This window comes from Phocoena sinus, chromosome 1 (assembly GCF_008692025.1).
Source record: "Phocoena sinus isolate mPhoSin1 chromosome 1, mPhoSin1.pri, whole genome shotgun sequence".
NCBI classification, from domain to species: domain Eukaryota; kingdom Metazoa; phylum Chordata; class Mammalia; order Artiodactyla; family Phocoenidae; genus Phocoena; species Phocoena sinus.
In genome coordinates this window covers 22,494,153-22,522,106 of record NC_045763.1, presented here as the reverse complement: position 1 = coordinate 22,522,106, position 27,954 = coordinate 22,494,153, and the positions used below count along the sequence as shown (strand labels likewise).

The 27,954-nt window shown below is 43.9% G+C and overlaps 1 protein-coding gene and 4 non-coding genes across 6 annotated transcripts; 4 read left to right on the top strand and 1 right to left on the bottom strand.

The window, feature by feature from the left end:
* Positions 1-581: 581 nt before the first annotated feature.
* On the bottom strand, positions 582-27,726 carry TRNAU1AP (tRNA selenocysteine 1 associated protein 1). Of its 2 annotated transcripts, XM_032649514.1 has the most exons (9): positions 27,599-27,726; positions 26,981-27,078; positions 22,179-22,278; positions 21,523-21,575; positions 19,335-19,466; positions 17,888-18,007; positions 13,688-13,850; positions 13,434-13,467; positions 5,844-6,127 (listed from the first exon to the last, which is right to left on the bottom strand). In XM_032649514.1, exons 1-9 carry the CDS (start codon positions 27,623-27,625, stop codon positions 5,991-5,993), a joined length of 864 nt encoding a protein of 287 aa, XP_032505405.1. In that variant the 5' UTR covers positions 27,626-27,726; the 3' UTR covers positions 5,844-5,990. The 2 variants fall into 2 exon arrangements, with proteins under 2 accessions (XP_032505412.1, XP_032505405.1); XM_032649521.1 differs by lacking the exon at positions 19,335-19,466 and having other exon boundaries at positions 582-6,127.
* Positions 2,643-2,777, top strand: LOC116745425. The gene has a single exon (XR_004347426.1). It is a non-coding gene; the product is annotated as a small nucleolar RNA SNORA16B/SNORA16A family (small nucleolar RNA).
* On the top strand, positions 3,514-3,644 carry LOC116745505. Its single transcript, XR_004347444.1, has one exon. It is a non-coding gene; the product is annotated as a small nucleolar RNA SNORA44 (small nucleolar RNA).
* LOC116745519 lies at positions 3,873-3,999 on the top strand. The gene has a single exon (XR_004347447.1). It is a non-coding gene; the product is annotated as a small nucleolar RNA SNORA61 (small nucleolar RNA).
* On the top strand, positions 4,680-4,753 carry LOC116745599. The gene has a single exon (XR_004347495.1). It is a non-coding gene; the product is annotated as a small nucleolar RNA SNORD99 (small nucleolar RNA).
* Positions 27,727-27,954: the final 228 nt, after the last annotated feature.

Sequence of the window (27,954 nt, the reverse complement as noted above, 5' to 3'; positions counted from 1 at the left end):
TGAACCCATGTCCCCCGCATCGGCAGGCGGACCCTCAACCACTGCACCACCAGGGAAGCCCACGGTCAACTGATTTTTAACAAAGATGCCAAAGCAATTAGATGGAAAAAGATGATCTTTTACAAAATTGAAGGTGGAACAATTGGATAGGCAATACACAATAAATAAAAAACCAAACCTTGATTCCTACCTCACATGATACACAAAAATTAACTCAAAATGTATCATAGATCTAAATATAAGAGCTAAATGAGCCTTAGTCTCATTATTTTAGAGACTTACAGTTTCATTTTTTTCCCATTTATTTATGGCTGGGTTGGGTCTTCGTTGCTGTGCGCAAGCTTTCTCTAGTTGCAGTGAGCAGGGGCTACTCTTCATTGCAGTGCGCGGGCTTCTCATCTCAGTGGCTTCACTTGTTTCGGAGCTCGGGCTCTAGGTGCGCGGCCTTCAGTAGTTGTGGCACGCGGGCTCAGTAGTTGTGACTCACGGGCTTAGTTGCTCCGCGGCATGTGGGATCCTCCCAAACCGGTGTCCCCTGCATTGGCAGGCGGATTTTTAACCACTGGACCACCAGGGAAGTCCAGAAATAGATTCTTGAGGCATCTTAAAGGTGAACACAGGATTTGCTGATGCATTGGAAGTGGGATATTAGAAGAAGAGGGGTCTTGGGTCACCCTAAGGACTTACTGAGATGGGGAAAAGCAGGTCTAGAGGAGGAAAGACTGTGTTCTGAGAAGCCTATTAACAAATAGCCATCCAAGTGTAGATGTCACGGAAGCAGCAGGATATCAAGTCTGGAGCTCAGAAGGAAAGCGGAAACACATCTGGAAGTCATCAGAAAGTTTCTTAACCCTCATACAGTCTGTCGCCTTCTCCACAAAATGGGAATAATAGTAACACTTCTTAAAGTGTAAGTAAGGATAAAAACGTTTTAAAGTGTATGTAAGGATGAAAACTGATGAATAGATTAAGCACAGAATAGGTGCTTAATTCTTGACAATTACTACGTTTTTATATTGACGCTTATTCATTCTATGGACAAAACGTGCACATGGCACAGTGATTATGAGTGTGCTGTTTGAGGTGGACTTCCGCATTCCAGTCCTTACCTCACTTGCTAGCTGTGTGATCCATTCCTCAGTTTCCTTATGTGTGAAAAAGGCATAATTATAATACCCACACACAGGGTTAATGAAAACTAGCTGAGATAATGGAGCACAGTGTACTTAGCAAGCACTCAATAAAATTTTTTATCTATCAGCGGAAGAGATGAGGCTTGAATAAATAATGCATTCATCTCATGAGTACTGTAATCAATCGCCTCTTCCTTTTGGGAAGGAAGCCCTCCCCAAGATCCCTCTCCGAGAAGACCTCACAGAGCTCCTCCCCGAAATCACTCAGTCGCTGCTCCTCCACGTGCCCACGGCGGTCTGAACGCAGCCCTTTCTCAGCTCACAGGGTTAACGGTTGACTTCTCGATGTTGAAAGTCTTCCCCGGAATGAACTCCAGATGGCACACCGGTATCTGTGATCCCAGTGCCCGGTATTGGATATTCACTGAATGCTGAAGGAAGGCGGAGGAACCTCTTCCGGTCCGGAAGAAACCACAAGGCTTCTCCATCTGGGTGAAAAGGGTCTCGCCCCGCACGCGCTTGGGGCTGGAGCCAGACACGCGGTCCGCGCTGGTGGCGAAAGAACTACAATTCCCAGCAGTCTGCGCGGCACGCAGCTCCAACTGTCAGGCGCGGCCGCGAAGGGCGGGACCTATATAAACCTCTTCTCGGCGCGCAGCTACCCTTTTTTCCGGTTACCGCGTCCTTGTTCTCTTGGCCTTTCGCGTTCTCTGCTAAGGTTTACGCCCATCCTCCGCCGTACCCGGCCTTAGCCTCGGCGCCACCGCCGCCACACTCGCCGGAGCTGCTTCCCGAGGTTGCGGGATGTTGAGCGCAGCACGGAGGACCCTGGCCTGCCGACCTGGTTGGATCAAGGTCCGGAAGGCCACATTGGCCGCATGCGCAGTGAAAGGCCCCGGAACCTGTGAGGGCTGCGCCCTGCTCCCGCCTCGGCCCGCAGGGCCTTGTGCTGCGGTGTCATGGGTGAGTAACGCGGGCAGGCCGCCGGGAGCACGGCAGTTCTGGGACTGAAGTGGCTTAATTTGGGGGGAGACCACGTGATGGGGTCAGCCAGACCTTGAATATGCCTGTGACAGGTAGCTGCTCGGTGATCTTGGGCAGGTGACTTCCGTGCCTTCATCTAAATTATCTGGCTGCACAGCACATGTTAAGGAAGTCACCATGGTGGGTATAAGGACAAGGTTTTCCGGAGGACGGGCTTTAGTCATTCAGATACTATTTTGAATCCTAGGTTTGTCACTTTTTCCATTGATAGACAACTTTCGGTAAGTAACTTAGTCTAAGTCTTATAAAAAATGGGGATGATAAAATGGTCCAGTGAAGATAAACGAGACAAAACACTGGCACATAGTAAAACAAAGTGGTGATTGGGACCTATAGGATGTTTGTTCTCTTTTTTTAGTTTCCAGAGTGTCCCAGTAGATGAATTGGTGATAAGTCCTGATGCACAGATTTAGGTGAGTCTGAGGGCTACACAGTGTTGGGCCTGCCCTGTGACCTGGATTACCCTGTGGCCCTTGTCGAAGCTGCAGCTGCTTCCACATAGCTGCTGTGGTCAAAAAGGAGCCCAGAGTGACAGTTTTCCTTGACGGTCGCTGTTCTGTTTGCTGTAACTGATCTGCAACATTTCAGGAAAAGACAGCTCCCATTGTACCTGCCATTTCTCATGTATAGCCAGAGACCTTTATTAGAGTTGACACATTTCCAGAGGCTAGCAGAAATGTTCCACTGATGGGGTCATGCATACAGAGTTAACAGAATAAGGCTTTTGAGAAGTAGCTTGCAGAGGCCAAGAACCAGCATGGAGGGGTAGATGGGGGTGGGTTAGATATCTGTACTGGGAAAATCCCGTGGCAGGTGGTGCAGATCTTGGTCGTGCTTTGGGCCATTGCCCTGAAAAGCTTATGGCATCAGTACTTAGGACCAAAGGCTAGTCAAAAAACGTAGTTCTGGGCTTCCCTGGTGGCGCAGTGGTTGAGAGTCCGCCTGCCGATGCAGGGGACACGGGTTCGTGCCCCGGTGCGGGAGGATCCCACATGCCGCGGAGCGGTTGGGCCCGTGGGCCATGGCCGCTGAGCCTGTGCGTCCGGAGCCTGTGCTTCGCAGCGGGAGGGGCCACAGCAGGGAGAGGCCCGCGTACCGCAAAAAAAAAAAAAACAAAAAAAAAAAACGTAGTTCTGAAGACCAAATGAAGGGAACAATTAAGATTCAGGACAGTTGTGTTCTCCTTTTAGCTGTGCCAGATTGAAGATTCCAGAATGACTGAAGTTGACCTTTCTGGTGAGTGAAGACCGGGGTCATGACAGTGATGGAACACAGCAGCCTCAGGACCTGGTAGGTTTTCTGTAGGGACGTAATTTGGGAGCTTCGTGGGTCAGTACAGCATGTTCCCAAGGGCTATGGCTTGTTGTGGCCATAGGATCTCCAACTGCATGCAAGAGCAACGTGGAGAGACTTTGACAGCACAGGTCAGCATAATACCTGCAGCTGCCACTCGCCTTTCCTATAGTACCTCAGGACCTGGGCTGGAAGCCTTCCACTTGAGTCCATGTGTTTCCATCAAAAAAGTCAGCCTCTGTGTATGGATCAACTTTTTGGTTTAGAGCTTCCACACTTTTTTTCTGCAGGTTGCCCCCAGGTTTTACTGGCAGTGCCTGATACTGAAGTATCTGAAAAGACCAGCTTGTTGCTGGAGCAATGCTTTAGAATAAGGTAAAGTTGGATGTTGAAGACAGCCTGACCCTCCGGTTCCCTTTCCCATCAGATCTGAACCTTGGTCTTGGTGGTCGTAAGAGGAGGAATAGTAGTACTGAAGCTGTGCTCATGGTGTCTGTTTATATAGCATGTGGGCTAGTTTCAAACAAGGTTGAATTCTCTTGGAACTTGTGGCCTCCTCCCCTGTAAAATGGGATAATCTTAGACTTAAAGGGAGGCTGTATGTGAAACTGGGCAGCTGGTATAGTGATTGCTGACTAATATTTCTGTATTTGGGAGGGATTTATCCATAGCTTTCTTGACTCCTGATCGAGTGTTCTTTTTTTTCCCTCCTAAGATCTGTTACCAGTAAAGCTGTCTTCTTCTGTGATTGTGGATCTACAGAGTTGGGTGAGTTGAATGTCTTCCAGAAGCTTTCACACAACTTCCTTGCAGCTTCCATTAGTATTTCACTGTTATCACCCTAAGCAGTGTAGCCAGTAGATAATAAGGCTACTCAGGTCTGTGTGTAAAAGTCTTCTTTTTAATATATCATTTACATCTGGCCTTGTGTGCTGTATTTGTTGGCTCTTCATAACCGTAGGACAAAAAATAAATGTTTACAGTGTGACTTGGTCTGCTGGATTTGCCTATGCTAAATGCCAAGAACACACCTGCAGAGTAGAATGTGGCAGAAGGGACAGTCCTGTGTCTTTACAGCAAGGGCTGACTACTGTGAATGCGATAATGGCTTGAGCTCATGCTCATTGGTTTTGGTAATCTTGGAGTCTTACCCACCCCTCTCCTGGGAGAGTGGTTCTATTCTAGCTCAAGGTATTTTTTCAGGCTGTGACTGGTCCAGGATGAAACCTAATCTGAGTGGACATCTTTGGATGATAAATGCGGATATGGGACTGAGACCAGCCCTTAGGAAAACCTGGGTGGCATTGATTAATTGGGGCATTATTAACACACTGGTGTACACTTCTTTTTCAGGAGAGAAACACTACAGGAAGAGGCAAATGAAGAGACAAGGGGCTCTTTGAGGGGGAAACACCTTTTTTTCTTTCTGATGCTGGTACCTGGCATACAAGTGACCAATAAAAGGTTCCTGGATGTATGTTTGTGTCAGTTTTCTTGATGTCCCTCAGATTGTTGGTTATTCCCTATTTAAATACTCTGTAAGACTCAGAATGAATTATAGTCTCAATTTCTGAAGAAAAGGTTGATCTCAGAAAGGAACAAAACGATCAGTTCTATAATTGCAATTGTATTACTCTTGCTAAGTGAGAATTCAGGCTGAGGGCAGGACTGGTACTTAATGTCCTGGGGCAGTATACTCCGCCGCTCCCCGCCCTCCCAGTTTCCTAGCACGAAGCTATAGGTAAGGCTTTTCAGGAGGGTCCTTGTGGTAAGTTAAATGGGATCTCCTAATTTATTTGGAAAATAAATAGAGATGTGTAAGGCTTGCATCAAGATACGGTTTGGTGATGGTTGACCTCATGGTCAGGTTATATTTCTGAATTACCGGTTCCTATATATAAATGGATTAATATCTACTAACAGGTGGGCTTGGCACAGATGGTACAGGCGTTACCTAAAACAATCCAGGACTTTTGGTCTAGATTAAGCTGGCCCCAACACGTCTCTCAATGGGCCACTTCCTCCCCAGTCTGAATAATGAACTCTGCCTAGCCACCAGACTGGAAGCAAGTTTGTTGGGGGAAGGGAATACCTGAAAGCCGATAATTGCCCACCATTTGGCACCATTCCTGCAGGGAGTCCACGCACTCTGACCTCAAGAGAACCTTAAGGAGTAATGTGCCTGTCACCTAAGAAGTTGGTTTTAGTAACTTAACTTTGGTGGTTAATCCTTAATCTCCAGGAGTGTAGACAACCCCACCTGGGTAAATGATTATTGTTCAAAGATAAACTGGAACCTCATTCATCCCTCTTCTAACAACTGGTCCCTTCATTTTCAAACTCAAATGGCTCAAATGAAGGCAGCAGTATCCCAGGAAATATTCATAATTTCAGGAAACAGTTGATTACTAAAATCTTACAAATTTCAAAAAAGGTAAAAGTTCTTGAAGTAATCTTTTTTTAAAAAAGGAGTCTCTTAGCTCCCTCACAAAGCCCACTCTGGCTTGTGCCCTGTCCTGGCTACATCACGGCGGGGATCTCTGAAGACACTGTGTCCAGGGGCTGCCAGTGGCAGTCCATCAGTGCGTCGTACAGCTCCTCGCTCTGCTCCATGAACTCCTTGTTGGCCTCAGTCACATCCAGCTGTGGCATGGGGTCTGGAAGAGAAGCAAGGATGGGTTCAGGGGGCGCAGAGGGGAGAAGCACTCAGCAGCCACAAGAGACAGTACCCTCCTTCCTCGCGTGGGCTGACGGCACTGCCTTGCAGGCTTTCTGTGAGGATGAAAACAGGGTAATGCACAGTTCACGCTCGAACGGCATGAGTGTGAACCGCGTGGGTCCACTTGTATGCGGATTTTTTCAAGAGTAAATGCTACAGTACTACACTATCCACAGTTGGTTGAATCTGAAGATGTGGAGTAACAGGATAGGGAGGGCTGACTATAGGTTACATGTGGGTTTTTGACTTGTGAGGTTGGTAGGCGCCCCTAACTGTTGAGCTGATCAAGGGTCACCTGTACTCAGAATGTAACACATGTAATTAGAACTCAAATAATGGCGGCTGTTACTCCACATTTATTAAACACTACACATATCTCTAGCTGTCACATGCACCGGATTTTCTGGTGTGGTCCTGTTTTTCAGTTGGGGTTTGGAAAATCTGATCAACAAAATAAGAACAATGAATGTCTAATGAAAGAGCTATGGTCAAATACAGGAGCTGAAACACCAAGTCCTGTATTTTTAAACTCGTCTTTCTTGATTGCAGTAGTGGGATTTGTTCACCAGAAATCATGACAAAATACATAATAGTTTTTTTTTTTTAAACCCCTAACAAGTAAACTATCCTTAGGAGGGAATTGAAAATGAACCTCAGCTGCATCCAACTTGGATGAGTCTCACAAATAAAATGCTGAGTATTGAATGAAAGAACCAAGACAGTACATACAGTACAATGGCATTGAAGTTCAAAAACAAGCAAAACCAAACCCTGCTATTTAGGGATGCATATCTATGTGATAAAACTATAAAGAGAAGTTTTGTCCCTACAAAACCCAATACAGTAAGTAGTTTTCCTCAGCGGGGTTGGGGGTTGTGACTGTGGGAATGTTGGCAATGTTTCCACTTGACCTGAAAGAAGGTTTCATGGGCATTTCATCATTACATATCAAACTATACATATTTTATCTACTTTTCCATGCACTTACATTTCACAATTCAAAAAGTTTAAAAGAATCCTCAGTTACTATGACATAACATTTTATGTTTTCCTTTCAGTATTGTTGGTTTAAAATGCACACACCCAGGGCTTCCCTGGTGGCGCAGTGGTTGAGAGTCCGCCTGCCGATGCAGGGGACACGGGTTCGTGCCCCGGTCCGGGAAGGTCCCACATGCCGCGGAGCGGCTGGGACCGTGAGCCATGGCCGCTGAGCCTGCACGTCCGGAGCCTGTGCTCCGCAACGGGAGAGGCCACAACAGTGAGAGGCCCGCGTACCGCAAAAAACAAAAGCAAAAACAAAAATGCACACACCCAGGCCTTCCCTGGTGGTTAAGACTCCGTGCTTCCAAAGCAGGGGGCATGGGTTCGATCCCTGGTTGGGGAAGTTCCGCATGCCTAGGGTGTGGCCATAAATAAATTCATTTAAAAAATGTACACACCCATTCATTAAAACATTTTAAAATTAACTGGAGAAATTAAAGACTTTAATAAAGAAATCCCACGTACTCTGACTGGAAGACAAATACAGATGGTCCTCGACTTAATGATGGTTTAACTCACGATTTTTCAACTTTACGATGGTAAAAAAGTGACACACATCCAGTAGAAACTGAATTTTGATCTTTTCCCGGGCTAGTGATATGTAGTACAATATTCTTGTGACGCTGGGCAGCAGCAGTCACATGATCACGAGGGTAAACAAGTAATACACTGAAACTGTTGTTTTTCACTAGGATTACAGTATACAATAAATTGAGAAAATCAACAGTTTATCATAAAATAGGGTCTGTGTTAGATGATTTTGCCCAACTGTAGGTTAATGTTAAGTGTTCTGAGCCTGTTTAAGCTAGGCTAAACTATGAGGTTCGGTAGGTGTATTAAATGCATTTCTGACTTAATGTTAAGTCGAGGAAGATCTGTATTGTTAAGATGGCAATACTCCCCAAAGTGATCTATAGATTCAATGCAATCCCTATCAAAATCGCAGCTGCCTTTTTTTGCTGTTGCAGAAATTGACAAGCTGATCATTAAATCTGTATGGAAATGCAAGGCACCCAAAATAGCCTAAACAATCTTCAAAGATAAAAGCTACTAGAAAAAAATAGAATTTTTACAACTCAACAAAAAGACAACCCAATTTAAAAATGGGCAAAAGACTTGCATAGACATTTCTCAAAAAAAGATATACACACGGCCGATAAACATACGAAAGTATGCTCAACATCATTAGCCGTCAGAGAAGTGCAACTCTAACCATAATGAGACACCACTTCAAAGCCACTAAGATAGCTAAAATGAAAAATAACGACTGTTGGTGAGGATGTGGAGAAACTGGAATGCTCTTATGCTACTGGGAATGGAAATGCTCCAAGCCCTTTTGGAAAAGTTTGGCCATTTCTCAAATGGTTAAAAAGAGTTCACTACATGATCCAGCAATGCACTCCTAGGTATATACCCAAGAGTACTGAAGACTTTTCTATATCCACACAAAAACTTATACACGCATGTTCACAGCAGCATTATTCATAATACCAAAAGTGGAAACAACCCAAATGTCCATCAACAAAATGGATATCCATACAATGGAATATTATTCAACCATAAAAAGAAATGAATGACATGCTACAACATAGATGAATCTTGAAAACACTAAGTGAAAGAAGCCATTCACAAAGGACCACACATCATACATGATTCCATTTATTTAAAATGTCCCGGATTGGTAAATCCAAAGTAGATGAGTGGTTGCCAGGGAAAGGATATTGGAGAGTGACTGCTAGGGGTTTCACAGGGTTTCTTCTGGAATTAGTGGTAATGGCTGCAAAACTTTGTGACTATTCTAAAAACTACTGAATTCTACACTTTAAAAGGGTGAATTTTATGTTATGTGAATTATATCCCCCAAAATAAAAAACAAAAAACCCTAACTGGGATCTTCCTGTATATCCTATTTCAGGACATTTTTCATTGAGAACATTTTCCTATGTCAATATTATTAGAGAAAGACATGATTTAATAAAACAAACAAAAAATCTTAAGAAAAAACTTACCAGACATCCCTGTTGGCGCAGTGGTTAAGAATCCACCTGCCAATACAGGGGACACGGGTTCAAGCCCTGGTCCAGGAAGATCCCACATGCCGCGGAGCAACTAAGCCCGTGTGCCACAACTACTGAAGCCCGCGCACCTAGAGCCCGTGCTCCACAACGAGAAGCCACTGCAATGAGAAGCCCGCGCACCGCAATGAGAAGCCCGCGCACCGCAATGAAGAGTAGCCCTCTCTCTGCAACTAGAGAAAGCCCGGGCGCAGCAACTAAGACCCAACGCAGCCAAAAATAAATAAATAATTTTATTAAAACAAACAAAAACCTTACTGTATTTAACAAATCCCCTATTATTAGATATTTATCTGTACCGATATCATTTTGGGACAAAATCACGTAAAATTGATTCAATGGACATGAACATTATAAGAATTCTTTACAGAAACATAGTATATATATATATTTTTTTCATAGTATATTTTAATTTGTATTTGATTACTAGTATTAGCAGTGTGATGGTTACATTTTATGTGTCAACTTGGTTAGGTTACTGGTGCCCAGTTTGGTGAAACACCAGTCTAGATGAAGATATTTTGCAGATGTCGTTAACATCAACAAATCAACTGACTTTAAGTAAAGATTACTCTCAATAACATGGGTGGGCCTTAGCCAATCAATTAAAGGCCTTAAACTCAAGGTTTCCCAAAGAAGGAATTCTACTTCTAGGCAGTAACACAGAAATTCTGAGTTTCCAGCTTGCTGGCCCACCTTACAGATTATAAATACGTATATCCTATTGGCTCTGTTTCTCTGGAGAACCTTGACTGACACAAATTATGTTTAAATTCTTTTTTCTTGTGGTTTATAGGCCATTTGTGCTTCTTTTGTATATTTTTTCCCCTTTTTAATATATTTTTTTTGGCTGCAGTGAGTCTTCATTGCTGCGAGCAGACTTTCCCTAGTTGAGGCGAGCGCGCACTACTCATCGTTGCGGTGCGTGGGCTTCTCATTGCGGTGGCTTCTCTTGTTGCGGACCGCGTGCTCTAGGCACGCGGGCTCAGTAGTTGTGGCTCAAGGGCTTAGTTGCTCCGCAGCATGTGGGATCTTCCCGCACCAGAGCTCGAACCTGAGTCCCCTGCATTGGCAGGCGGATTCTTAACCACTGTGCCACCAGGGAAGTCCCTTCTTCTGTAAATTGTTTCCAGTTTTCTCAGCTACTTTTTTTTTTTTTTTTTTGCGGTACGCAGGCCTCTCACTGCTGTGGCCTCTCCCGTTGCGGAGCACAGGCTCCAGACGCGCAGGCTCAGCGGCCATGGCTCACGGGCCCAGCCGCTCGGTGGCATGTGGGATCCTCCCGGACCGGGGCATGAACCCGTGTCCCCCACATCGGCAGGCGGACTCTCAACCACTGCGCCACCAGGGAAGCCCTCAGCTACTCTTAAGAATCAACCAGTGAGTGCTGAATCAACCAGTCAGTGGTGAATCTTTTCACATAAGCACTGTGTCCGTTTCTGCCACCAGAGGGATATTTCTTTCTCTTGTAATTTTAATCTAAATTACGAGTTGAGGCTTTGAGCACGTACAGCATCTCCATATGGAAACTCTAGTCACTCCACTCAGTGGAGGTATCAGCATATGGGAACAGACTAGCAAAGGGCTCCATCAAGGGCAGGCATTTGTTTTCTTGTTGTTTTTCATTTGTTTGTTTGTTTGGGTTTTTTTTGGCCGTGCCACATGGTTTGCAGGATCTTAGTTCCCCGACCAGGGACAGAACCCAGGCCATGGCAGTGAAAGCCCCGAGTCCTAACCACTGGACCACCAGAGAATCCCCAAGGGCAGGCATTTGGGTGTGTGGAACTCTATGGACACACGTACAATAAAGCACCCTTCCTCACTCTGGACACTGGGCCTGGAGGATGGCCTGTTGAGCCAAGGGACAGATGAAGAAGGATGACAGTCCCTGCAGTGTCCCATCACTGTGGGGCTATTAGGTTGAAATGGGAGGTGTCAGGGAATTCCCTGGCGGTCCAGTGGTTAGGACTCCACGCTTTCACTGCCAAAGGTGTGGGTTCAACACCTGGTGGGGGAAGTAAGATCCCGCAAGCCATGCGAGGTGGCCAAGAAAAAAAAAGGGGAGAAATTATAACTGTGTGGTAAAGAGCATGAAGTCTGGGGCAAGACTGCAGGGGTTCCAAGACAGTCTACCTCTTGCAACTATGCTGACCTTGAACAAGTAATTTAACTTCTCTACCTGTTTTCTCTTCTGTAAAATCAAGATAATTGTGGTACTTACCTCAAAGCTATAGTGAAGGTAAAATGAGTTAATACATGTAAAGTGCTTAGAACAATGCCCTGCATATAGTACAACCTGTTCGCTATTATTAACTACCTAAGCTTCAGTTTTTATTTTCTGTAGAATGGGGTTTATAACAGTACCTACTCATCAAAGTGTTGACAGGCAGCAGTGCCTGGCACAAAATATGTTGGCTATTATTATACTATTAATGGATGAGAAAGAAATAGAAAAATTCTACGGAGTTATACACAAATATTATTACAATCAGGATAATTTCTTTAAAAAGGAGGCAATGCAGTGCTTCCTGCAGGACACGGTGAGAGACTGAGGATAGAAAGACAGGGACCCCAGGTTCAACCTTGCTTCTAACTCACTGTGTGACCCTGAGAAGACAGCGAGGATCGCCAGCTCCCCATCCGCCAACTGGAGCTCAATGTCCTGCCCAGTCCATCCCTAGGGTCACTGCTGCCAGAATTAGATGACAGCACATAAGTGAAAGTGCTTTAAAATGCTATGAAGTATATATAATATTCCTATAGGTATAGTTTTTTAAAACATTTTAATGAATTATATGGCATTTCTCCCAATAGATATTAATATGATAATAGCTGCCCCTCCCACTAACAGATTTGCTTTATCCAATAGAAGATGTTTCTTCTGCTGGTCAACAGTTTAATCATTTGTATGAATCCCTCTAAATACATTATTGCGCTCTTGTTCCTCTTAGCAATTTTCCCATTAATATTTAAATAAGCTTACCTCCCAATTTGAAAATAAAAATTAAATTTGAAAAAAAAAATGCTACGAAGTAGACAAGTTTGTTTTTTGCCTGCAGATGTTTCCTTTAAAGGATATTTTGCTTACAGATCACACTTTCCCTATGACCTTCTCTTTCTTTTTTTTTTTTAAAATAAATTTATTTATTTATTATTTTTGGCTGTGTTGGGTCTTTGTTGCTGTGCGCAGGCCTTCTCTAGTTGTGGCAAGCGGGGGCTACTCTTTGCAGTGCACGGGCTTCTCACTGCAGTGGCTTCTCTTGCTGCGGAGCACGGGCTCTAGGCACACAGGCTTCAGTAGTTGTGGCTCACGGGCTCTAGAGCGCAGGCTCAGTAGTTGTGGTACACGGGCTTAGTTACTCCGTGGCATGTGGGTATTCCTGGACTAGGGCTCGAACCCGTGTCCCCTGCATTGGCAGGTGGATTCTTAACCACTGCGCCACCAGGGAAGCCCCTGACCTTCTCTTAAAGAATAATTCTTAAAACAGACTTAGAAAAAGACTCAAAGTTTAAAATCTATCTGACATAAAGTTTTATTTACTTAGAAATCAATGTCTGATTTTATGACAACTGTTATTTTACTTCTTTAAACCTTAAACCTAACATCTGTTCAGAAGCATGTTGAAAAAAAATCTTGTTTTTTATAATTTTGCAAACCTTAGAGACTCCTTTAAGAAGTACGAATATCTCATTTGAAAAAAAACATTTGTCTGAAGGTTAGCAATTCCTCTGGTTTTCCTTTCTTTTTCTTCTGTTAAATTCAGTAAAAATCATAATAAACTTTTAACTTAAAAAAGTAATAATGGCTATTATTATGCAGAAAAATTAGGGGTGATTTTCAGTTTCTTCATAGTACTTTACTGTATTTTTCAAACTTTCAATAACTATTACTTGAGTGAGAAAAACATGTAACTTAAAGATATATGGGAAAAAATTAAAACATGAAATAAAAAAATGAATTTTACAAACTGTGAAACAAATATAAGGCAATGGTGTCTTTGCTACAGACCTATATCCTGTCAGGGCTCCCTCCCCTGTCAGTTGCTCCCCAGGGTGCTTTGAGATCTGCACTACCCCCTCGGGTGACACTCACATCTTAAGCACTGAGTGAAGGGACTCCTTTCTTACCTTCCAATGCATCATCTCCGACTTCTTCATATGTCTGCCAAGAGACCAGAGAGGTGGGTGAGAAGCATGGTGAAATCCTGGCCCATGACTAGGATGGTTTATTTTTAATAAGAGGAACTAAGCTGCTTCATCTTTCCTTCTGTTTTTTTCTGAAGCCCAAGCTCCCATCCTTACCCATCCCATCCTGGAGAATCGCCCAGGTCTCTACAGGATGATGTAACCCAAGAGGGCCAGACCGGCCAAATCACGGTTACCTGCATGGTGCTCTGGGTATAGCCATACTGGGGATAACTGTAGCTGTAGCTGCCTGTGTTCTGGTCATAGCCCCACTGGGCATAGTAGTTCTGGTACTGCTGGTAATACTGGTTGTAGCTGTAACTGTACATTTGACTATATTCCACTGGCTTCACACGGCTCCTTAAATGAAGAAAGAAATAAACAAATAAGCAAACATTTCCATAACACTATATGACCAGGGACTGTTCTGAGTGTTTTACGCAGATTAACTCATTTAATCCCTACAATGGTGCTATGCAGTAAATATACCATTATTCCTATTTTACAGATGAGAAAACTGAGGTACAGAGAGGTTACATCATTTGTCCAAAGTCACACAGCGAATAATAGATTCAAACCCAGGCAGTCTGGTCCCAGAGCCCAGCTTTAAAGATAGGAACTCGCGGGAATTCCCTGGTGGTCGAGTGGTTGGGACTGCACAATTTCACTGCCAAGGGCCTGGGTTCGATCCCTGGTCGGGGAACTGGGATCCCGTGGGCTATGCAGCACGGCCAAACACACACAAATTTTGATGGGAGTTTTCAATGGTTAGGTTTGTCTCTCTTGTCAAACCTTATTAGTACTGACTTTTCCCCTTCTCAAGATCTTAGAGGACTGTTTTTCTGCCAGCCACAAAGGCTCAGGTGAACACAGCCTGGAGGATCTGGATTTATAATGATCCAAGAAGCATTTTAAATTACAAAATATCTTACCACCTTTTCCCCGCAAAAACATAAGAGAAGCGTTTTAGTAGCCTGGAACTGTAGTCAAAGCTACCATTTATGGAGTAGGTACTTGAGATTTGTGCCCATTATTATTTTTTTAAAGATTTATTTATTAATTTATTTTTGGCTGCGTTGGGTCTTAGTTGCGGCACGCGGGATCTTTGTTGAGGCATGCAGGATCTTCCGTTGCGGTGCGTGGGCTCTTTGCTGTGGTGCGTGGGCTTCTCTCTAGTTGTGGTGTGTGGGTTTTCTCTTCTCTAGTTGTGGCGCACAGGTTCCAGGGCACGTGGGCTCTGCAGTTGTGGTGCGCGGGTTCCAGAGTGCGTGGACTCTGTAGTTTGGTGCACGCAGGCTCTAGTTGCTGCACGTGAGCTCAGTAGTTGTGCCGCACGGGCTTAGTCGCCCCGTGGCATGTGGTATCTTATTTCCCTGACCAGGGATCGAACCTGTGTCCCCTGCATTGTAAGGGGGATTCTTTACCATTGGACCACCAGGGAAGTCCCTGTGCCCATTGTTTTTCATACATAGTTTCCTATTCTAAGTCCTGCAAAGCTCTGTGATAGAGCTATTATTTATTATTCCCATTTTACAGATGAGAACACTGAGCCTCTGAAAAGTTAAGTGATTTACCCAAGACTACACAGAGGAATGAAGCCAAATTTAACTCCAAGGCTCACAGTCCTACCACCACACCACTACATACAGCTCCTGCCCTGACAGACTCAAGACCCCTTGCCCGTCCCCAACTTCCTGCATTCACCAATCAGGGCTGAGGCCTAGGGTCAGCAGAAAGCTTTCTTCTCTGATTTCACGGCTATCCCAGCCACTGCTAACCAAAGACAGAATGTCAAACCTGCAAAGGATCCACTGCTTTCAAAAACTTAAAAAACCACGTGTGATGAGCTCTTCCCAAGTTCCTTGTGAGTTTAATGTCTGCCTGGTGAGCAAGACTTAGCCAGAGCAGTTAGACAGACCATATCTGATTTCCTTAGCATCACCTCCTGACGGGGTGGCTTGATGAAGTTTGACGGCCCAGATTCCCTCTCTCCGCCCACTGCCAGGCTGGAAACCACTAACATTCGCCTCCATGCTACTCTGCACCCCGGCCATGTGTCCAAGGAGTCCACCTCCCTCCTGACATGTTCAGGTCACTGGAGGTACAGTCTCTCTGGCCTGGGTCTGCACACCTCTCTTCTGTTTCTCCACACTCAGCTCTTACAGGCTAACTCTCGAAGGGAACTCTTATCACCTTCAATTCCCAGTGCTTGAGGGCCACTCCCCACAGGCAGGCATCAAATACTGACAATGTTCAGTGAAGAAACAGATGTAACAGAACATAACCTCCCTGCAGAAGGGACTTTGTTTCTCTTGTCTATAGCTACAACTTCAAAGTCTAGGGTGGGGCTGCAGTTGTAGGGACTCATTATGGTTGACTGAATAAATGGTGACACAGCAGAAACAACCAAAATAGTAAACATCAGAGGAACTGCTAGACAGAATATACAATCAAAACAATATCTTGCAGCTATTAAAAAACATTACAATGACGACAACTGTGCAACTCAATGGCAAAGTGTGTATAATGAGTAAACTGGGGAAGAAGAAGAGTGAGCACTGTTATTGTAATTTTAAAATGAATAAAGAGGGACTTCCCTGGCGGTCCAGTGGTTAAGAATCCACCATCCAATGCTGGGGACACGGGTTTGATCCCTGGTCGGGGAACTAAGATCCCACATGCCACAGGCAACTAAGCCCTCGCGCTCTAGAGCCTGTGTGCTGCAACTACTGAGCCCGCATGTTCGGGAGCCCGTGGGCCACAACTAGAGTGAAGCCTGCGTGCCGCAATGAAGAGCCCAGGAGCCACAACTAAGATTCGATGAAGCCAAATGAATGAATAAATAAATAAATAAAATATTTTTAAAAAAATGAATAAAGAAATGAATCTACCACATGTAAATTGACCCAAATATATGTAGTGTGTGTGTTTTTACATCTACAACTATATCTATATTTACACATCACAGAAGCTTATGGAGAAGCCTGGAAAGGAACCCAGAAATTATAAGCAGTCATTTTAGAGTAATGAGAACATTCCTTTCTTTTAAATATTTTCTTTAATGTTTTTATATACACAATAGAGCTCAGGGACTTCCCTGGTGGTCCACTGGTTAAGAACTGGTCTTGCAATGCAGGGGAGGCCAGTTCAATCCCTGGTTGGGGCACTAGGATCCCACATGCCACACAGCAACTAAGCCCACATACCACAACTACTGAGCCTGTGTGCCACAAATACAGAGCTCACACGCCGCAACTACTGAGCCTGCATGCCACAACTAGAGATCCCGTGCGCCGCAACTAAGACCTGATGCAGTCAATAAATAAATATTTTAAAAAATATGGCTCAAAACAAATAATATTTGGAGGAGGGGAATCACTCAAGCTGATCTTCCATGTATTAAACATTGTTAAACCGCAAAGAGCCTCCAAATCTTTTGCTGCTTTAAAAAACATGGCCATTTGGAAGTTCTGCCCTAAGAGTGCAGCCACTTTTCTACTTTTAACACGGAGTTTCTCAGCCTTGGCAAAATTGACATTTGGATAGCGGGGGCAGATTGTTCTTTGTCACAGGGGCTGTCCTGTGCACTGTAGGATGTTTAGTAGCATCCCTGGTCTGTATTCATTAGATGCCAGCAGCACCTCTCCCCCAGCTGTGATAACTAAATTTGTCTTCAGGTGTTCCAATGACCCCTAGTTCAGAACCATTGCTTGAGCCAAAGGATGGAAGGTTATATGCAGAGAAGAACTGTCTTACATCTGAGTAAAAAACCTGCCTGGAGTCGTATGGAAAGAAGGGTTTTCTGCACAGAGTGACAGGTACAATAGTGATGTACGTATTCTCTTGTGTTTGTATCATTAATTTTTTTGGCCGCACCACGCAGCTTGTGGGAATTCCCTATATCATGTTCCCTATATCATGAATTCTTAGCCACTCCCATAGCAAGGGACACTCATAAGAGGTCTGTAGGTTTCATCGATATAAAAAAGGCTAAAATTGGCTCAAAAGTGTAACTTTCTTCTTTCTGCTCAATTCTTATTAACTGTAAGGATAAATTTTTAACAGCAGCACTACTGGGCAAAGAGCAGGGACATTAACTTTGCAGACCCAAACTGCTCTTCCAGCATCGCTACCAGCGACATCTGAATGCATCTGCCTCCCCCAGTCATAGCTCTCTCCCCAGCTACGAGCTTCTGGAGGGGCAGGGTTATGCTAGCTCATCTCTAGCACCCAGCCTGGCAAATATCAGGCACTCATTATTTGTGGCCTGAACTGAATCTCCTGGCAGCCTCCCATTCAGCACGTGGACGCCCTGATTATCAACAACAGACGAGGCGTGTGTGGGTGGGGATCAGTCCAGAAGCCCTCCCTGGCCCCCACACCAGCGCGGGACTCACGCTTTAGGGATCGCCACACTCAGACGCACTGGTTTAGACCCCAGTCCAACTGCTCCCTGGCACTCTGTCAGGGCTCGCTTCTGTTCCAGCTCATCTGTGAATTTCACAAAACCATAGCCCCTGCAGAAGAAAAACACACACTATTTGGATCACAAATGTGATGGAGGTAAAGCCTAAGAATGGAAAAGGGGCTGAGAAGGGAGTGAGTCCATCAAACCACATGGGCAGGGCTGAGAGCCCCATGAGCAGAGGGGTGCCACAGAGCCACGTGAGATTCAAGCACTGGAGGATCCCAAGATCTGCAGAATTCCCACTTTCAGTTCATCAGTCTCTTCCATACTGTCCTGACAGGGCTTCTTCCCAAATAGCAGCTTACCTCCCAAGCTACTTGAAAGTATTATTATTATCATTATGGTAGTAGCAGCAGTAGTAACAGTCATAGAAGGTCATTCAGCAAATATTTACCGAGTATGCTCGGTACTACACGAGGCACTGGGACTCAGCAGTCACAAGCAGATGAGGTTCCTGCTCTCCTGAACTCGTATTCCACTTGGGGGGTAAATGAATGATAACTAACGCTTAATGACCATTTATTATTTCCCAGGCATTGTGCTGAGCATTTCCCCAGGATTATCTCATTAAACTGTCCAACAACTTGATGAAGGGAGTATCCACATCCTACTGAAGACAGAACCAAAGTTCAGAGGGGTTTAATAGCTTGCCCAAAGTCGCAGTAGAAGCGGGATTCAAATTCAAAGCCCAAGCTCATAACTAGTACTCAGATCAAGAAAGAACTTTTCCCGACAAATATTGTATGATCTCACTTATATGTGGAATCTAAAGTATGATACAGATGAGCTTATTTACAAAACAGAAACAGACTCACAAACATAGAACACAAACTTATGGTTACCAAAGGTGAAAGGGGGTGGGGGAGGGATAAATTGGAAGTTTGAGATTAGCAGATACAAACTACTATATATAAAATAGATAAACAAGGTCCTACTGTACAGCACAGGAAACTATATAAATATCCTGTAATAAACCATAATGGAAAAGAATATGAAAAAGAATATATATACATATAAACCTTTCCTGAGGTCTTTCCACTTTTAAAGTAACAATAATAAATAAAAGAGGAAACACCTATAAAGCATTTCCTATTGATTCATTTATATTACATCATTCAATCCTTAAACCACCCCACGAGAGATGCAGAAACTATTAATCAGTCCCGTTTCACAGATGAGGAAACAAGGTCAGAGGTTCAGTAACTTGTCTGCTGCATAATCCCTGGGCAGCACTGAGGCTGGGATTCACACCAGGCAGTTTAGCTCCAGAGCCTGTGCTCTTAACCACAATGCAACAGGGCCTCGTTACCACACCTCCATCTATGAGATAAATGCTGCAACCAACAGGGTAGGCATCAATAAAACGAAGGCCTTACTTAGACACTCCTGTCTGGTCCAAAACCACCTTGCCTCCCCGACAGGAGGGGTAGACTTTGACGAAGAATTCATACAGCATGCCATCATCCACATCTGGGGTCAGGTCCCCCACAAAGAGGGAGTACTCGGGGCTGAGAAGAGAGAACAAAATTCAGAGACAAAGACCAAAACTTTTGTTCTGATGAGCTCTTTTGGCCCATTCTAGGTGAATCTTTTCTGGGCCGCCTTAGGCAACAACACATCTGATGGGTCCTTGACCAGGTCCTAATCTGTTTCACTTGGCAGTCCTGGCAGAAGAGTTACGGAAGGAGTCCCCCACCCCAAGTCGCTCACCCACTGTATAACGCCTGTCTGGCTTCAAGCATTACATGAGTGCAGACGGGGGCACACGTCAGAGGTGCTCAAAAGATAAAACTACAGATTCTGTATTCACCGCATATTTTCAATTCAAATGGTGAAAGGCAGAGGGAAAATGAGAACTGAACCTTCTCTCCTCAAGATGTGCTAACATGAAATGCCTCAACTTTTAGGACAGGGGTCAGCAAACTTTTTCTATGAAGGCCATACAGTAAATATTTCAGGCTCTTTGGGGATACCTCTGGTCTCTATTGCTCTTTCTTTGTCTGTTTTCACAATCCTTTAAAAATGTAAAGGGGGGGCTTCCCTGGTGGTCCAGTGCTTAAGACTCCACGCTTCCACCACAGAGGGGCATGGGTTTGATCCCTGTCAGGGAACTAAGATCCCGCATGCCACGTGGCATGGCATGGCATGGTATGCATGCATACATACATACATAAGTAAATATGTAAAGGGAGTTCCCTGGCAGTCCAGTGGTTAGGACTCCACACTCTCACTGCCAAGGGCCCAGGTTCAATCCCTGGTTGGGGAACTAGGATCCCACAAGCCTCACGGCAGAGCCAAAAAAAAAAAAAGTAAAAACCATCTTTAGCTTGCAGGTGATAACAAAATTAGGCCACAGTTTGCCAACCCCTGTTCTAGAACAATTCTTTAAGAAAAAAAAAAAGCGAACTTTATTATTTTATTTCAAGTTAAAGTCAGAATACACAAAAGGAAAAAGAAAACTAAAATTACCAATAACCCAACCACTCAAAGGTAATCACTAAGAACACTTTGACATATACTTTTGTCTTTTTTCTTTGGCTTTTTCTTTTGAATTTACAAAAATTGGATACGACTTGTTTTGTTTCTAGCATTTTTTTCACTTTTAGCATCTCACCAACATCTTAACATGAGTATTCTGCTACGGCACATTAATACACACACAGCATTCCAAATAATGAACATATTGTAATTTAAACCCCTTCCCTATTATTAGATTACTTGGGTTTTCCCCCAATTTTGCCCATTATATGTAACACTTCAATGAATACTTTTAAAATTTTTAATGGAGTCTAGTTGATTTATAATGTTGTGCTAGTTTCTGGTGCACAGTGAAGTGAATCAGTTATACATATACATATCTCCACTCTTTTTTTAGATTCTTTCTCTATATAGGCCATTACAGAGTACTGAGTAGAGTTTCCTGTGCTACACAGTAGGTTTTTATTTGTTATCTATTTATAAATAGTAGTGTGTATATGTCAATCCCAAACTCCCAATTTATCCCTCCCTCCCCTTATCCCCTAGGAACCATAAGTTAGTTTTCTAAGTCTATGGCTCTACTTCTGTTTTGTAAATAAGTTCATCTGTATCCTTTTTTGAGATTCCACTGTGATATCATATGATATCAATGAACACTTTCAAGGCTAACCTTTACACACATCAATGAATAAACTCTGAAAAGCAGAATTACAGGTTCAAAGGGTACAACTCTATCTAAAGCTTTTGATACATTGTTTTAAAGCTTTCAGACAGCAATTTGGAATGCTCAATCAATTTATGTTGCTACAACGGGTTGATTCTTACTGAATAAAATGTCAATACTGTGGGCAGTCATGGGACTAGGGGAGGGACCAAATATAGAGAAGACATGGGCCTTGACAGGAAGCAAACTGGAAGCGTCCACCAATAGGGATGGGAGGGGGTTGACCTTAGGAGGGAGGCAAAGCAGGGCCAAACTCGGCTCCCCATTCTCCTCTTTGGGAGTGACCAGCACAGTGACGCATCTTGTCTCTATCTAGACATTTCCTGGGACTTGAAGCTACCTTGTGGCTACTCTGTACTTACCTGTTATCTGGCTGTTTCCCATAAGTGGCATAGTTCAGTTTAAAACGTTTTGCCTGGAATTCAAAAACAAACAAACTAAAACAGAGAAAGGTGTTTTAAGAGTCAAACAATATTTGAAAAAAACTGAAATAAATTACCTTGGCCAAAATATCTCCCCCTCTCTAAGCCTCAGCTTTTTCTCCTGTATAAAAGGAGGGGGTTGCACGGATGACCGCTAAGAGCACTGCCAGCTCCATGGTTCTATGAGCCCAGGTGTGCCAGCGTGGTGCAGCTGTAAGCTAAGTAACTGTGGGAAGAGCAGAATGTAACTCTCTTGAAAAGTGTCCTCACTGCTGCCAGCCTGTTCTGCTTTCTCAAGCAAGAGGTCTAGAGTTTCAAGTCTTCCGTTATGGAGGCAGCAGTGCAGAGTGAAAAGGGAATGGATTTTAGAGGCAACCAATCTTCAGTTTGCATCCTGGCTCTGCTACTTACTACCTGTGTTGCCTTGGGTAAGTTATTCCGTTTCCCTGTGATTCAGTTTCCTGGTCTGTCAAAGATAACAACGCCTACTGTTTAGGGTTGTTACAGGATTAAATAAAATATACAGTTGGGATTCAATAAATGAGTTATCAATAACGATAAAAATGGTGACATCATCATTATCTCAGTGTCCTTACAGGTGTGGCTCCTGGAAGGGGTTTCCCGTTGATTTTATGCAAACACTTCTCAGCTGTGGCCAAATCTGCGAATTCTACAAAGCAGTAGCCAGCTGGGATCCTGGAAAGAAAACAGAAAAAGGGACTGGTTAAAGATGTGATACCCAGATGAGAGACTGAGTCTGGGCCTGAAGGGAGGAAAAAATCCTTTTCTAATCAGAGCCCATACTACTAATGTTTACTATGCAATCCAATCAAACCTTTAGATCTAATGTCCAGTTTATAGGAAATATTAGGAACAGAACAAGTAAAACACCACCACAAGGAAACAAACAAATCCAGAATGCAGGACCAGAATCCAGAATGTAGAACCTTATGTAAGGCAATCTTACGTCTTTAAAAAGTCAGTGTTCTCAGAAAAGAAAGAAGTGGGCTTTTCTACATGAAAAAGAGACAAAAGAAGTAAATGCAATACAGGATCTGATCTCTGACTGGATCCTAATTCATTAAAAAAAAAAAGGTATAAAAGGTATTCTGGGGACAATCATAAAAATTTAAATGTAGACTGGCCATTATGTGGTATTAGGGAATCATTAATTTTGTGAGTGTGATATGAGCATTGTTGGTATGTAACAGAATGTCCAGTTATTGGCAATGTATATTCAGATATTTAGCAGTGAAATGTCATAATGCCTGTAATTTACTTTCATATGGTTCAGCAAAAAAAAAATATTTACCTATCTAAATCTATCTTTATAGACAGGTAGATAAGAAAAATATGGCAACATATTAACAATTTTTGAAATTAGGTGTTGAGGGACTTCCCTGCACAGTGGTTAAGAATCTGCCTGCCAGTGCAGGGGACATGGGTTCGAGCCCTGGTCCGGGAAGATCCCACATGCCACGGAGTGCGTAAGCCCATGCATCACAACTATGGAGCCCACATGCCACAGTTACTGAAGCCCGCACGCCTACAGCCCGTGCTCTGCAACAAGAGAAGCCACCGCAATGAGAAGCCCACGCACCACAACGAAGAGTAGCCCCTGCTCGCTGCAACCAGAGAAAGCCCACAGCAACAAGGAAGACCCAAGGCAGCCAAAAATAAATAAGTAAATTTACAAAAAAAAAAAGAAAAAGAAATTTGGGGGTGGCTGTATGAGAGTTCATTGTACTCTCCTTTCTACATTTGTTTTAAACTTTTCATAATTTAAAAGGTTTTTTGGATCACCTACCACCGGCCAGGCTGATACAGAGTTGAAGAACATGGTTCCTATTTAGAAACTTGAAATCTATTCGGACAACGTAAATCTATGGACCTTACCTAATTGGGGGATGTCTGTGAGATTCCTAGTGTTCTATTTTTTAAAGCATCACTAAGAGACATATGTAGGAGGATGTGGCTAGATCCTCTGACATCCCTTCCTCCTAAGAGATTTATACTGAAAACAGTTAATTTTCCTCAACTGCCTCCTTAAAGCTAACACCAGTGAAATAAACCAGACTTCTCTGGAACTATGATATTCAGTTCAAATAACCTTCTGGACACCAAGCCAAAAGGTATGGGCAAGGGCCGTACCTGAGCCCAAGGATCTCAGAACACAGTCTATGAGCTCCATAAATGTTGACACTTAGAAGAATGGTGGGCCAACTCTGTGCCTTCTATCTTGTGTGTGCTAGAATCTTAAGGCTCACAGATATAAAGACCACCACCAGTAAGAGCTGAGCATTACTGAGCACTCACTACGGTCCAAGCACTGTGCTAGCCACTTCACATGCACCATCTCATCTAATCCTCACATAACTCTATGAGGGAATGAAACCATTGCTCCTATTTAGATGTGGAGACTGAGATTTAGGATTATACAATATGCCTTAAACCACACAGCTGGCATGTGCCAAAGGCTGGATTTGAATTCAGGATAGTCTGACTACATTCTTTTCAGAACATTTTATTTTGAAGAATTCCAAATATAAAAATTGAAAGAACTGCATAGCAAACACCATATATATATATATATACCCACCACCTACAATTAACATTTTATTATACTTACTTTATCACATAACTACCCATCCATCCATGCCCCTACCCATTTATCATCCTTATTTTCTGATACATTTCGAAGTAAGTTGCAGATATTGGTATACTTCCTTCAATTACTTTAACATGCTTATTATTAACTAGAGTTCAATGATTGTTTAGTTTTTTCCTTTTAGGGTTAAATTTACATGCAATGAAATGTACAAATTCTTCAAGATGCTGAGTTCTTTCCACCAGATTAATTTTGTGTATTTTAGAACTTTATGTAAATGCGGTAAGGCTTCTTTAATTTAGCATAATGTTTTTAAGATTCTTTCATGTTGTCACTATATTAGTAGTCTGTCCCTTTTTATTGCTAAGTGGTATTTTATTGTATGAATATATCAGTATTTATTTATCTATTTACCTATTCATGGATACTTGGACTGCAGTTTGGGGCCACTGTCCAATGTGCTACGCACATCCTTTTTCAAGTGCTTTTTCTGGTAGATGCATGTTTTCATTTCTCTTGGGTAAATACCTAGGACTAGGGACTTCCCCAGTGGGCCAGTGGTTAAGATTCCCCACTCCCAACGCAGGGGGCCCAGGTTCAATCCCTGGTCAGGGAAATGAAAGAAAAAAAAAAAAGAGCCCACATGCCATGATGAAGATCTCACACATGGCAACCAAGACCCAGCACAGCCAAATAAATAAATAGATGTTTTAAATATATATATATATATATATAAAATACCTAGGACTAGACTTGTTGTGCCATATGGTGGTAGGTGTATTTAAGAAACTGCCAGGGAATTCCCTGGTGGTCCAGTGGTTAGGACTCGATGTTTTCACTGCCAGGGCCCGGGTTCAATCCCCGGTTGGGGCACTAAGATCCTGCAAGCCGTGAGGCATGGCCGGAAAAAAAAAAGAAAAAGAAAAAAGAAAACTGCCAGACACTTGTCCCCAGGGGTCATACCATTTTATAGTCCCACCAGTGATGAGAGACGTGGCTGCTCCACATGACTGCATTCTTATTTTTTTCTTTGTTGAATTTTAAAAATTGTCGTTGAGTATACAAAACATAAAATGTACCATTTTAACCATTTTTAAGTATACAGTTCTGTGGTATTAAGTACATTCACATTGTTTTGCAACCAATCACTATATCCTTCCTTTTTTATTTAAGCTTTAATTTTATTTATTCTTGGCTGCCTTGGGTCTTCGTTGTTGCACACCGGCTTTCTCTAGTTGCGTCGAGCGGGGGCTTGTCTTGTTGCGGAACACGGGCTCTAGGCACGCGGGCTCAGTAGTTGTGGCGCACAAGCTTAGCTGCTCCGCGGCATGTGGGATCTTCCCAGACCAGGGATCCAACCCACGTCCCCTGCATTGGCAGGCGGATTCTTATCCACTGTGCCACCAGGGAAGCCCCCAGTCACTATATTCTTAAGCACTATGCTCTGCTGCATATTATTTTTTCCTGGGTCTTATCTTTTTCCCGTCTTTTCTCAGTTCCTGGTTTCTAATTTACGTTTATTTATTTTACAGTATTCTTATATGCCACTTCAAAGTCTTTGTCATATGACACAGAATGCACATGTAATGTGTCTGTAAATGCCACCATAAAAAATCAGCTAGAGTTTAGTAATCAATGGTACGAAAGGATAATTCCAATTCTTAATAAAGATTAAAATGTGAAAACCTATATCACTGTTTTAAAAAGAATAAAGTATTACAGAATGTATTTTCATGCCAGTAGCCGATTATCGGGGTTTTCTGTCTGCAGGGACAAGAAGAGAAACATTTAGGCCAGCATGCTCTACCAGTCAGAAAATCCGTCCCTGGGTACCGGGGTTCTGAATACACAAAGTACCTGTTCACCAAACAGCCAAAAACCTGGCCACATTTCGTATCTCTCACCTGTATTTTTCAACTATTTGACATTTTAGCAAGCTGCTTTAGTACTTGGCACAGAGTAGATGCTCAATAAACACTGTCAAATTGATAAAGGAATCCTGTTATTTCTAACTAGAGCCCTAAGGAAACCTAAGCTCCTAAGAGAGAAAGAAGAAACTGGAGGCAATAGAGCACTTCTGTCTGAAAGTATTCTCTGCCATTTCGTTTTGTATACTTATTTATTACCTCATTCCCCCATTAGCATGTAGTAAACTCCACGAGAGGAGGGACTACGTCTGGCTAGTTTCAGCCATGTATCCAGGGAATCTAGAACAGCAGCACATAGGTAGCATCTTATTCACATAAGAGTTAAGGGCACTCATGAGCTTTGAGAACAGAGCTGAATTACAGTCCTGGCTTCTCATTTAAAAGCTGTGTAACTTTAAGACAGTTGTTAAGCTTCTCTAATAATGGTACTTAGCTCAGAGGTTTTTGCGATTTTAAAGTGCTTATTACCTAGCAGATCATAATCTGTTTATATTTACCAAGCATATACCATATGCCAGACATCGTTCTAAACGTTGAATGTGAATTAGTGGCACTTAATCCTCACCAGAACTCTATGAGGTAGGTGCTTTTATTATCTCCATTTTTATAGGCAAGGTGAAGAGGGAGAGGTTAAATAACTCGATCAAGGTCACACAGCAGACAGAGCTTTCAAAACCAGTCTGGCTAGAGTCAGCAATACGCTATACGTCCTCTTAACAAGCCCCCAAATGTTTATATCATTACAATAACATTATTAGGGGTGAGAAGCCCCGACTCTTGCGATGTTTACCTTCTCCTGAATGACACTTGCAGCGCGATCTACTGAGGAGACCTGAGGCTGAGACGGAAGGAGAGAACATACCCAGTGAGGCGGTTTCGGATAATTTTGACGCTCATCACGGTCTCCCCCATGGTGGCAAAGGCTCTGGAGATGAAGTTCTCATCCATGTAGGGTTCCAGCTGCGTAAAGACAAGAGCAGAGCGGCTCCAGGCTCCTCATTCCCGCATCCGGAGCCCCTCCCCCTCTGCCCGGGGTTTGCTGCACGCTGCGGGCGGGAGTGGGGTGGGGTGAAGAGGCTTCCGTCTGCGGTGTGATCTGAAGCCTGCGTTCACAGTCCCCGGCCTTCCTTCCCTTCAAATTTACTCCTTTGAGGAAGTCTCCCCTTTGGATTTAGGAACCCCATCCCTCCAGTCCTACAACCACGGGCGCTCTTCAATCCTTGGGATTCCTCTCATTCTATCCGCCCAAAGACCCTCCCTCTTTCCCTGGCGTGAACCCAGGCGGGGCCCCAGGGCCCCTCCCACTCCGAATCAGCCCCTTCACCTAGATGCTGGGACCCGCTACGGAGTCACCTAAGAGAACTCCCCCGCCCATTCACTTCCACCCTTTTGGGATCCGAGGACCCTCCTCCTCAGTCCCTTTCTCCCTCGTGACACTGAGATTCCTGCTCCGCAGCCCCGGGCGGCCGCCCTCACTCACGTCGCCCATCCACAGGCTGGCCGCCATGCCCGAGGCCCCCCCACCAAGGACTTCGCTGGCCACCGAGGCTGGCGCGGACGCCGGGCCGCCGAGCCGGAACCTCCACAGAGCATGCGCCTCCGACGCCTTCTGCGCACGCTCCGCAACTCGGCGCCCAGGGCCGCGCCCACGTGCCGCTCGGGGTCTTGCGGGATCCCTGTGGGCGGGTCTCAAGACTGGAGCCTGCGGGATGGGGCGGGGCAGACACTGCCTGGCGTTGGATGGTGGGTGGCGCGGGTGAGGAGCTTTCTCGGGTTTCTTTCTGATTTTATTTAAACACACACGTACATATAAAATTACAGAAGTAATTTTACGCT

Bases quoted from the DNA above. Each gene is read 5' to 3' on its own strand.
- TRNAU1AP (XM_032649514.1), bottom strand. From the start codon at position 27,625: ATGGCGGCCAGCCTGTGGATGGGCGAC. The intron at 18,008-19,334 runs GTAAGGCCTTCG...TTTCTTCTGCAG, and splicing joins GACCAGACAGGAGTGTCTAA to GGGCTATGGTTTTGTGAAAT. The intron at 13,468-13,687 runs GTAACCGTGATT...GTCTCTTGGCAG, and splicing joins ATACCCAGAGCACCATGCAG to ACATATGAAGAAGTCGGAGA.